This window comes from Euprymna scolopes, chromosome 7, assembly GCF_053919585.1.
Source record: "Euprymna scolopes isolate OS-2025 chromosome 7, ASM5391958v1, whole genome shotgun sequence".
Lineage (NCBI taxonomy): Eukaryota > Metazoa > Mollusca > Cephalopoda > Sepiida > Sepiolidae > Euprymna > Euprymna scolopes.
This window is the reverse complement of record NC_136488.1, coordinates 144353791-144366869: the sequence shown is the minus strand read 5'-3', so window position 1 is coordinate 144366869 and position 13079 is coordinate 144353791. Positions and strand designations below refer to the sequence as shown.

General features: G+C 33.3%; 1 protein-coding gene across 4 annotated transcripts in view; it reads left to right on the top strand.

Annotated features, from left to right (window-relative positions):
* Nucleotides 1–1254: 1254 nt before the first annotated feature.
* LOC145280021 (kynurenine/alpha-aminoadipate aminotransferase, mitochondrial-like) overlaps nucleotides 1255–13079 on the top strand; it is a 61843-nt gene continuing 50018 nt past the window's right edge. For 2 of the 4 annotated variants that reach the window (XM_080131673.1, XM_080131670.1), the window contains exons 1-2: nucleotides 1785–1920; nucleotides 12872–12955. In XM_080131673.1, the coding sequence (XP_079987799.1) occupies nucleotides 12889–12955 (67 nt within the window). In that variant the 5' untranslated portion in view covers nucleotides 1785–1920; nucleotides 12872–12888. Of the gene's footprint in view, nucleotides 1325–1784; nucleotides 1921–12871; nucleotides 12956–13079 lie in introns of those variants that run through there. The other 2 variants (XM_080131672.1, XM_080131671.1) reach the window with 2 other exon arrangements.

The window sequence follows — 13079 nt, the reverse complement described above, 5'->3', positions numbered from 1 at the left end:
CTAGATCTGGTAGGAAAATAACATGGAAAAAGAAAAATGAATACTTTATTTTTAAACAAATTTAGGCAATACACATTTAATAATTCTGTGGAGGGTACTTAACTCCATTATTTGGAGGGGGACTCGTGTAGTGAACTACTACTATGACGCTGCTACGGTATGCTTCCCTTATTTCTCTCTTTCTCCATACTCTTCTACTTTTCCCTTCCTTTCTTCTCTCAATGTCATCAGAGGTTTCAGCCAATCGAAATCTGTCTCAGACATGCGGAAACGATAGAAGCATCAACACATGACGGACCAGTTTTCCTGGGTAAAGACTCTTATAAAAAAAAAATGTATTATCCTCTTTGTACCCCTAAATCTTGGAAACCTTTATAAAACATCATCAATCCTAAAGTCTCGTCACACTTAATTATAACCCGGTGTTTTCTTTTCTCCAACCTTTTTTTTTTCAGCACTCTTGCTCTCTCTCTAATGTCGGAGGTGTCCCAAAAAGGGGACCGACCGAAATGGTGACCCTTTTCAAACGTCGTTAAAATCTATGGTAATCGCCATACACTAATCTTTCATTTCTTTATTTTTTATATATAAAAAATCGGCGCTTTTATGTCAACGGATCATCAAATCGAAGGGAGATAACCAGCATAAACATAGCAAAAAATAAGTATATTTTGCAATATATAATTACACGAATACGCCGGGTGAGGTTGAAGTTAGTTCCGGAAATTTCAACAAAAAGAAAACAAGTTAATCAACAAACTTAAAAATATAACAATGTTAAGTAACAAAATAAACTTATTAATTAACACAAAACAAAAGTAAACAACCTGTTACAATGAAATCATGTTAATTAATCAACAAAAATTAAATAAAATAAACTTCTCCCTGATGGCGGTTACCATAAATTTTAACGACGTTTGAAAAAGAGTCACCATTTCGGTCGGTCCCCTTTTTGGGGCACCTCACCTCCGACATTAGAGAGAGAACTAGAGTGCTGAAAAAGAACGGTGGTGGAAAAGAAAACATCGGTTAAAATTAAGTGCGACGAGACTTTAGGATTGATGATGTTTTATAAAGGTTTCCAAGATGTAGGGTACAAAGAGGATGGTACATTTCTTTGATAAAAGTCTTTACCCAGGGAAACTGGTCCGTCACTTGTTGATGCTTCTATCGTTTCCGCATGTCTGAGACAGATTTCTTCTTTGTATCTCCCTCCAAGACAGTCCTCTATTCCGATTGACTGGAACTTCTGGTAACGTTGAGAGAAGAAAGGAAGGGAAAAGTAGAAGAGTAGGGAGAAAGAGAGAAATAAGGGAAGCATACCGTAAGCAGCATCATAATAGTAGTTCACTACAATTATACAGGGGAATACTTCTCCCTTAACATCGTTTCAAACAAGTTTATTTATTTTTTGTTGTTGATTAATTAACATCGTTACATTGCAACAGTTTACTTTTGTCTTGTGTACGTTAATTAATAAGTTTATTTTGTTACTTAACATTGTTATATTTTAAGTTCGTTGATTAATCTCGCTAACTTTTTGTAAACTGCTTCAACAATTTCTGGGACTCGGCTACAGTAATCGTGTAATCATTTTGAGGGGGGATTTTTTTTTTTCATTCTTTCATTGTTCTGCTGATTATTTCAGCGTCCCAAATTATAACTTGCAAAATGCTTATTTTTGCTATGTTTATGTTAGTTATCTCCCTTAGATTTAAGGATCCATTGACATAAGCGCCTTATCGGAAAGCGGACAAAATAAATAAAACAATTAAAAAATAAATAAATTAATAAATGCAAGGAACTTGAATCAGCTGATCGCTGTTATGAAAGGTCAAATCCGCCAAGGAGAGTGATCTCCCTTGATTTTCAATCCATACATTCGCTCGTCGAGGTCGTTTCAACCATCTTTTACCACACGTACGTGTTTTGTTTTGATTCATTGTTGGTTTCAGAAGTTTATATGCATTATTTAAACAAGAATGATCATGAACTTATTCGAAAATTATTATTCTCTGTGTTTACATTCTGTATTTATGGCGGTTATAATTGCCTTTTGTTTGTTTTTATGTTTAACGCTAAATTGATTATTAACCACCACCACCAACACCGCCAACCGGTTTCATTATTTTCTTTTATTTTTTTAAAAATAAAACTTAATTATTTTGTACTTTATTATTATTTATTTATTCGACATTATTTACTATCGGTATTACATGTTGCTACAACATTTAGTTTTACTCGTTTTAAGCGAAGGTGAACAAATTTTGAAAATATTTTTTAAGCAATGAATTTGGCGCTCGTTGGACCGAAAGTTTCAGATTTTGAAACAGGTGGCTGGATGTACGTGTGATTGATTATACATTTTGTTTAATGATTTAAAAATTTTTTTTTTTTTTTTTAGTTTTAATTTTATCTAAGAAATTAAATTTATGAGCAAGCAAAGAGGGAGGGACCCTCGCGTTGCCATCTTGAAAAAAAACAAAACAAAAAAAAACGATACTTATGCAGAGAAAGTGCCGTACCGAAATAATAACGTAATTTCAAAAACCATTCTTAACATGAGGAAAAGGGGTGTTCTTTCTATACTTTCACCTAACAATTACGAAAGGATATCGTAAAACTTGAATTTAACTTGAAAATACTATATATAATATATATATATATATATATATATATATATATATATATATATATATAAGCACGATACCTTCTCTGTATAAGTTAAGTAAATATAGGATGCTTTTTCGGGACCCTTAAAGATATATTAAACGGGGTCACCAATTTACATCCCATGATAAAGAAATAAAAATAAATTCTGGAAAAGATGGCACTCAATAAAGAACACGAAAGCGCTGGGTCTATATAAAATAAATAACGTTTACGTGAAATAAATATTAAAATAAAGTGTTCCAATATAATTGTTTTCTTGCGTTTGAACATTTTAAATGCATGATTATTAGTGTGTGGATTTTGTGAACATAGCACAAGGCTTGAAAGTACTGATTTTTATGATAGATATGCCACATGAGGGCTTGGAGTCCATATTTTCTGATGGAAACGGTTCGTAGTCCATATAAGTGAATATGTATGTGTGTGTTTGTATTATAAGGACAATGGTTTAGAATATGAATATTTAAAAGGTTTGAGTTCTCGCTGGATGTGGTAAATTTCCACGATAGGTATTGTAGTTCACCTGTGTCCCGCATGAAATTATGATGGGTGTTTTTTAACATCTCACAAAGATGGAGCTTCTTCGAACACGTGTTGCACTTAATAATTTGGAGAGAAACTACTTTGATTTTGGCGTGTAAAAACCTTTAAAGTGCCTGCCTACTGCTTCGGGAATGATCACTGTATTCAAGCGTCAGGAAGCATAACATAGTTCCTTTTCTTTTATGCATGTGTATGGTTGCATCACAGCGTCATGTTCCTACGCATTTTTGATAACATGTAGGTGTTTCAAAGCAGTGATGAATGTGAAATGACTGTGAAATGTTCCTGCCTGTCCTTTATTCTGGCCGGATTCTGTGGGTCACTACAACACTCCCTTCCTAGACAAGAAGTTGAAGAATAAGGAGAAGAATAAAAACACTGCAAATATTTCACTGGGTGTAAGTAGCAAATCTGAGTGGACGCTTTATGTGTCTGCTGGATTTGGTGGAAGTTGTAGCACGGTATCGTTAGAAGTGGCTTAACTGACCCTGTTTGAAGGGTATATCTTGGTTGATGGCAGTCCAAAAGAAAAGTAATGTCATCAACTTTTGTTTTGCATGGTTGCCTGGTGCGATAAATGATATCATTTTGAAGGTAATGAGCCGCTTGTGTTTGAGGGGTACGTAATGGAAGTTCATGCTCATGTGGAGTATACCGAGGAGCTGAGCAATAGATGAACAGAATGTTGTAGGATATATAATTTCTAATCATTCCTTTAGTTTGCTGCAATCTGTTGTAGATCAGTGTTATTGATGGCTTGAATGGCATCAGTATGCATGCGTGTGGTGTATCGGCATTGCGTAAGAATCTGATGTACTTGTAAGAAGGCCCCTTATGTATGCGTGAAAATGTATCGGGATTGCCTAGGAATCCGATGTGGTTGTAATTGGTTCATTCTGAAGGTGTCGTGCATGGCTGAAAATTCCACACATGCCGAAAATAGCAGTATTTCTAATATGACCTGTGTGCTCATGGTTGATGTTAGAGCACCTGTCTCCATTGTATCACAAATTTAACAGGAGATTCAGCATTAAACAGGCGTTGATAATCACCGCTGGCAACGATGTAGGTAAAATTCTGTTGGTGGGCGAATTGTCCAACATGCTGACTACAGGACCGCTAATCTGTAGGAGGACTGATGTTTCATGTAATGCCAATTCACCCTAGTCAAAGTCCAATTTGTAGGGAAGCCATGTTTTGTTTAATTTTCGATTTTTGAGCGATTATTGGGATAAATCGCTACTTTATTGAGACCAGTGTTGCTAGTTTGCCAGGTGATCTATGTTGTGCATCGCCATTTTATTGAAATCAAAGAGAGATAATTCTGTTTTTGTGTGTGTGTATATATGTGTGTGTTTGACTCCATCTGAAATTGATTTCTCTTGCAAATGTTTGAGTTATCTACCTTGACTTCCACAATCACGCCAATAATGGCAGAGGTATTCCTTGCATGACAAAACTTATTTTTTATAAAAACAAAACTACTGGATGAATTTCTGTAATTTCTCAACAAACAATATTTATTTTACTTCCCAAGTAAATACATCATAACGATCTCTTGCTATGTATTTTGACATCCATATTCCATTTAGGTGTAATAATGGAGAAGCAGCCATTTTTCTTTCTACTCAACAAGGTTAGAAGATAGACATCTCTGCAACAACCCTTTCCTCATACCATTTGCGATTCATTTTCCTAAAAATTGGAAATGCTACAAATGCATTACCTAAACATCAATAAATTTTCGTATTTGAACAAAAATATATTTTGATTTTCTGGTTACTTCTAACTTGCTTTTGGCTACGATATAGATATAACCTTTACCTCTCCAAATTAAATTTATCTTGGAAGGACTGGTGCTACCAGATCAGGCCATCTATTAGCTTTCTGAGACGAAATGCGCCTACATCGATTTTTCTGTTTTTGTTTTCTATTCTCTTTTGTAAAATTAATTATGTTCTACAAAAACAACAGCCCCCTTCCCCTCTCTTTTCTTTTTCCTTCCCTACTTCCCAACCCTGTCGGTGGGGCATTAGAATACACAGACTATTCCCCTGCAGAGAGTAAAAGCCTCTCAATGGGGCCACCTGTTGGCTGTGGGTGGCGACCCGTAATGCCTAGGAAAAGGATCCTGGTGGCTGAATAACTGATATCTAGGGAAATTAAAGGTATCAATTGCAACACTCCACTTTGGCCTCGTACAAGGCTAGACGGGCGGTCGGAGGGGCCTGATCCGATCAATCGGCTAATTACATCAAGGCCTAACACATCTTCTACTTTTCTATCAATTTCCTCCAAACTGTAACAAATACAGTTCTACCCTGTAGACTATATACATATTTTCCCCTCTTTTCCATGTGTTAGAAGGCGGTGGCTAGGGTCAAATGTGCCAAATGATTAAAGTCATGGCATGACTGTATAGTGCCAGAAGTTACTACAAATTACTTGGATTGTGTAACCTAAGGATTATGGGTGCTCATGTTTTATGTAGCCCTGGCATGACAAGGTGAATGGGTTTCCCTCTTAACATGCCCCAATATTGGACTCCGAGGTGGGTGGGGAGCATAAACAATGAATTTTAAAATATACATATATGGCCAATTACAAAAATTCCAAGTGCTTACATGTTGACTCAGATAGTTCAGATAATGAACTACACCAAGCATTCTCAAAATTTATTGTATTGGAATCCACCAAAGAAACCAATATAACGGACTTATCACCGTTTATTATACACAAAATTATATCAGCATATATTACCCCCAAAAATGTAAAAACTTAAAAAAATAAAACTTTACTGGTGGAAGTGGAAAGAGAAAAACATGCCACTTTTCTTCTAGGAATGAAAACTTTCCACAACATAAATATCAAGACTTATCCACACAAGAATCTGAATACATCCAAAGGTGTAGTAAAATCGAAAGACCTCTCAATGTGCACTACTGAAGAGATAACAAAAGAACTTAAAAACCAAGGAGTAATAAACGTTAAAAGAATTACAATAAAAAAAGAGAATCAGACTATACATATGAACACTTACATTATGCAGTTCGATAAACCCACTATTCCAAAAGAAATCAAAATTTGGTTCAATGTTGAAAAAGTTGAACCCTTTATCCAAACTTTAAATGCCAGAAGTTTGGGCACCATGAGGGTGCATGTAGTGGACGAGCAGTGTGTGGCAGATGTGGCCAGAGAGGGCTGGACCACACTGTCAATGACTGCAATCTCGATTGCAAATGTACAAATTGTGGAGAAAACCATCCTGCTTATGCTAGAGCATGCAGAATCTGGAAGAAAGAAAAGGAAGTAGTGTCAATAAAACAAACCAAAAACATTTCCTTCCTCAAAGCCAGGAAAATACTAGATGGATACATGAAGGAAAAGATGTACTCTCAAGTCACCTCAAGTTGTATATCATCCAACATCACTAACCAAAACTCCAAATATGAAATACTAATAAACAAATTGTTACAATTGGGACCAAACGACTGGCTCAAATTTATAAATGAAATCAGACCAATCATATCATCAAAAATTAATCATCCCATTAAATCATCAACTAATGTTACCAATAAAACAAATTCTCAACCAAAATCAGAACATTCAAGAAAACAAAGTCGATCAAAAGAAAGACCACAAAAATCACCAGTATGTCGTGCAGATGCTGAAAAAGACGGAACTAAGGAAAAATAAAATCAGTTAAAAGAAAGACCATACAGGTCACCAATACATCTTCCCCGTGATGAAAAAAACACACTTGAAAAACAAACAAAAAATACATCTATCAAAAAACAAAATAATATAAAGAAATTACCACACTGGCCTTCGGGACAAGATCAAAGTGTAGTATCTGTTCTTCAGATGTTGCACTTCTATTTCTTGTTCTCTTTCGATGGAGGAGAAATCCTTCACGACTGAGACAATTTTTATTTTTGTACCTTTTCTCCACGTTAAAAAACGACCCTGGTGTCTAACTCTGTCCCGTGGGGAGGCATAGTAAATAGGTACTACAAACAGATTTCCGAAATTAGAAGACATGGAAACTGAAGTTACTCCTCAAAGCAAAAAAAAAAAAATCACCATGAGTTACAAGATAATCCAATGGAATTGCCATGGATTAAAGGCAAATTACAATGAAATTTTATTGTTGCAAACCAAATTAAATCCTTTGGTTATTTGTCTCCAAGAAACCTTCCTTAAGAATGAGGACAATTTGAATATAAAACACTATCAACAATATAACTACATTCATAATACAGGACTTAGAGCCTCTGGTGGTGTTTCAGTATTCATTAAAAATAACATACCCCAGAGCCAAATTGAATTAAAAATAAATTTGCAAGCAGTTGCCATAAGAGCAACTTTACACAAACCGATAAGCATTTGTTCTTTATACATACCTCCACATGAACAAATAGATGAAAATGAATTGGAGAACTTAATAGGGCAAATACCCAAACCCTTTATTTTCCTAGGGGACTTAAATAGTCACAACACCTTATGGGGATGCAAGGAAACGGATAGAAAGGGAAAGAAAATTGAAAATCTAATACATAAAAAAGAAGCCACTCACATCAATCCAACAAATTGATCACTTAGTTCGCTTGATTTAACTATATGGGACCCTTCCACTTATCTGGATTTTTCTTCGAGTGTATTCAATGATACCTGTGGTAGCGATCACTACCCAATCATTCTCAAAAACCATGAAGAAATATTTGAACATGGAAGCTTAACAAAGTCAACTGGTAAAAATTCAAGAATCTCTGCTCAGAACAATTGACAGAAAACCACATCGATACAATCGAAACATTTACACAAACATTAATATTAATAGGAGAAGAGTGCATTCCCAAAAACACTACTTCAGGAAAAAAGAATAGACCCTGGTTTAACAAAGAATGTAAAGAATCAATAAATCTATGAAAATCAGCATTAAGAAAATTTAATAAAGAACCAATAACAAGCAACTTAATTGAATACAAATTGCATAGAGCAAAATCATGCAGAATAATAAAGAAAGCCAAAAAAGAATGCTGGCAAGAATATGTCAGCTAGATCAAGGTTTCCACTAAACCAAAAACAGTTTGAGAAATGGTTAAAAAATTTCTGGAAAGCATAACCCGATACCATTTAAACATCTTTTTACTGAAGATACCAAAATAACAGAAATGAAGGCTATAGCGAACAAATTAGCCAAAACATTTTCAGAGAACTCTTCTTCAAAAAACTATAACAAAGAATTCCAAACAATCAAAATAAATCTCGAAAAGTACAAGCTAAACTTCAATTCCAAAAACTTTGAAGAATATAATAAACCTTTTTCAATAAGAGAATTGGAAAATTCCATAAACAAATCACACAACACAGCCGTAGGACCAGATGAGGTCCACTATAGGTTTTTGAAAATACTTCCAAAAATTTCTTTGGAACTTTTACTAAAAATCTACAATGACATCTGGATAAAAAAGAAGTTCCCCGAATCTTGGAAACATATAACGATTATTCCAATACCAAAACCAGGAAAAGATTCTTCAGATCCTGGAAATTATCAACCAATTTCACTAACAAGTTGCACGTGCAAAACACTAGAGCGAATGATAAATCATCGCCTAATTTGGTATTTAGAAACAAACTAATAACCAATGCACAGTGTGGCTATCGTAAAAATCGTGGATGTCTTGATAATTTGGTAACTTAGAATGCTATGTCAGAGAAGCCTTCATAAGAGAGGAACATGCCACAACTGTCTTTTTCGATCTAGAAAAAGCTCACGATACTTCCTAGAAATTCAGAATTATGAAAGATCTATTCGACTTTGGACTTAAAGGTAGACTTCCCGAATTTATTCAAAAATTTTTAACGAACAGAACCTTCAAGGTACAGATAGGGTCTACTCTAAGTGATATAAACAGGAAGGTGTGCCACGGGTAGTATATTATCAACAACCTTATTTAATATAAAAATCAATAACATAGTAAAGGAACTTACTCCTGACATAAATAGAACATTGTACGTGGATGATGGCTCTATAAGCTAGCATTCCAAGCACATCCATACTATTGAAAGAAAATTGCAACCCAGTATAAACAAAATGAATAAATGGGCAAAAGAAAATGGTTTTAAATTTTCAAAAAATAAAACAAATGCATTCATTTTTGCAATCAACACAAATTACACAATGATCCCAAATTACAACTCAATGGAGAAGATATCCCCTTTATTGATGAATACAAGTTTTTAGGAATGGCTTTTGATAAAAAACTAAATTTTATTCCCCCACATGAACTATGTTAAAAAAATGTAATAAAGCACTGCAACTTCTGCGTGTTGTAGCTCATACAAACTGGGGAGCTGACAGGCAGACCTCGTTAAACCTGTACAGATCCCTAATTCGATCAAAAATTGACTACCGCAGCTGTATATACCAAGCAGCAAGAAAATCCTATGTTAAAATTTTTAATTCCGTTTACCATACAGGACTGAGACTTGCACTGGGAGCTTTCAGAACATCCCCAGTAGAAAGTTTGTATGCTGAAGCAAATGAGCCTCCACCTAACCTCAGTTATAACAAGTTAGCACTGCTATATTATACGAAATTGAAGTCAGATCCCAACAATCCTGCACACGACTGCATGTTTTATTCCAAGTACAAACATTTATTTCAACAAAAAGAAAAAGCCATTAAAACATTTGGCCTACGAATGAAACCCATTATTGAAGAAGCAGAGTTCCCAATAACAAAAATTCACAAAACATTTACTCCAAAAATACCTCCTTGGAACATTATAGTACCAAAAGTTGACAAGTCTTAGCAAACACTGTAAGGGAAAAACTCACCCTCTTGTTTATCAAGAAGAATTTGAACAAATTAAATACAATTATCCTAAACATGCATATATCTTTACGAATGGCTCAAAACAGGTAGATGCAATAGGCAGCGCAGCTGTATATAATAAAAACATTTTTTTTAAATATCTCCTGAAAGAAACCTCAATCTTTAATGTAGAGGTTTGTGCAATAGATTTAGCACTTGATTTCATCTCCAGAGATAACAAAAAAAAATATGTAATTTTCTCCAACTCGCTATCAGCTATAACAGCAATAAAAACACAAAAATTTAATAACGCCGTTGTTAGTAAAACTACAGGCTAGAATAAGCGAATTTTTAAAAACAAAAGAAATCGTGCTCTGCTGGATACCTAGCCACCTAAATACCTAGAATGATAACCTAAATGAAAGCTTTAAAGTTCAATATATAGATTAAAAAAAAATATCAATGAATACATTAAAAAACAATGGCAAATTTATTGGAATGGCTACACTAGCAATAAATTATATCCCATTAAACCAACAATTGTTAATTGGGAACAAAGTTTCAGAAAAAATAGAAAGGAAGAGGTTGTATTGACAAGATTGCATATAGGTCACACATACCTTACCCAACCATATTTACTTAAAGGAGAAGACCAGCCAATGTGTATTGCATGTCAGGTTCCGCTTACAACAAAACATTTTCTTACTGAATGCATTGATTTTCTGCCTATAAGATGAAAATATTACAAAGACAGCAATAGGAAAGAACTTGTTGAAAACAACCTTAAAGAAATTGGTATATATACAAAAATATAGATTTTCATATACATGTGAATAAGCAAGACCACTTAATACAAATCGATACGGATTAGTATTCGTAAACTAATCCTTTGCACATTTAATATACATAAGTATAATTAAATGAAATTTTACTTTCTTATACAAATTAACACAAACGTAACTACACCTTAGTAGTAAATATTTACTAATACAAATTTAACACACATAATGCAAATTTATTTTAAATATTTTTTCACAAATATAACACTTTTATACAAATTTACACAAACGTAACTACACCTAAGTAGTAAATATTTATCATTACAAATTTACACACACATAACGCAAATTCATTTTAAATATTTTTTATCTATTTACTTGCAAATTTACTCGCATTTTAATACATTTTATGCATTTATTTTTGTTTTATTTTTGTATTAAAATGTTTATGGATTTAATCAAATTTTAATGCAAACTATACTTCAGCTATAAATATATTTATTCAAATAATTTTGTTTTAAAAAAACATACTTAAACATTAAACCACGATTCTGCATAAAATAACCCAACAAGGGTAGACATGCCGTTAAACATACACAAAAAATAAATCTTGGAAGGATACTGGCCACTCTCCAACTCCTCTCCTTCCTCATTTTCTCCCACATAGTCTCCACTCAACTTGGAGATAAACCTGCTTCTTCTTGGTCCTAAACAAACCGGAAAACAATGGGAAATTTGTTCCTTAGAAAATGTTGGGAGGTCCTTATAACCCGCTTTGTATTTTTATTGTTCCACTCTCCATTTTCAATGAATTTGTGTATACATCGGATCAGTTGATGTAGCTGGCACATACAGGAAAGGTTGAAATTCATTCACGAAATGTATAACTTCAAGTATTTGACAAGAAGACGAAAAAGTGAAAATAATATGAATAAAATATGCATCAAGTGCGCTTGAAAGCCAAATCACAATGTAATATTAGGAAAAAAAAAATATTTTACTTGTTTGAAATTTATAATTTAGGTATATTTTAGAGCCAAACTTCATCCTCGGTATGTTGTTTTCTTTTTTTTTTTTTCTCTTTTTTTCTTGCCATGTTGTAAAGTTGGAGAAAGAAAAGTCTGTTTGTAAAGAGCCGCGCGTTAAAAAAAGTCTGTTTGTAAAGAGCCGCGGTTGTATTTTGAAATGTTGGAACCGTGCATTGGCAACACGAGATTAACGATAAGGGTGTAAGTCCCATTATTTTTTTTATTTTCCTAATATTACGTTGTGATTTGGCTTTCAAGCGCACTTGATGCATATTTTATTTTATTCAAATTAAATCACTGTTTCTATAATGGAATTCACACCCTTGATGAAAATAATATATTTATGAATAAGATTTTTCAACACTTTTAGAATAATTTAAGTAGGATACCTTTTTAGAGTAGATGTAGTATTGTGTTAACAGCAATAATTCTAACTAAGAGTAGGATAGACAAATAGAATAGACAAAGGATGACCTTCTTTTCCTACTATCCCCATTTTCCTCCACTAACCTGTTCAAAATTTGAACTAATTTTTATATTTATTTTGCAAATAAATAATTCAAAGTGTAATATCTGTTTTTATATTACACTTCATTTTTTCTGTCCTCGGCCAGTGAATTAGAAATCCTTCTGAACTGATGCAATTTTTTAATTTTTGTCCCAGTCCAAAGTGCTGCTTTTTGAGAGCTGAATTTTCCTTGTATTAAGAACCGATTTTATATCTAATGTTACCCTCATGGGGAGCCAAGTAAATAAGGATTCATTTTGTGTAAATCAATGCCATAAATTCTTGAAATGGAAAGTTTGCAAATGACAGGCAAAGAGTTATAAGTAAAAATGAAAAATAAATAATAATAATAATATCTAAATACTAACAAAAACATAAAGTTGAAGTTAAATGTGAAAATGTATCAATCATTTTGGGACACTAAACAAGGAAAATAACTCATTCTTTTTTTTTTTTTTTTTTACAGATTCAAAATATTATTTCATTGATTTGTTTTTTTTTTTTGTTTTTTTTTTTTTAGCAGAAAAATAAAAAGCCATGAATTATGCACGGTTCTTTAATAAAGTCAGCTTGGCAAGGCAGCCATCAATAACCAGAGTTTTGAGTAAGTCCTTTTTTTTTAATCATTTCTCATTGTTTAACATTTATTGGAGAATTTTTTTTTCTTCTAATGATTAAAGATTTATCCATTAAAATTGGAATCAAACTAAAGAATAAAAATAGCACAG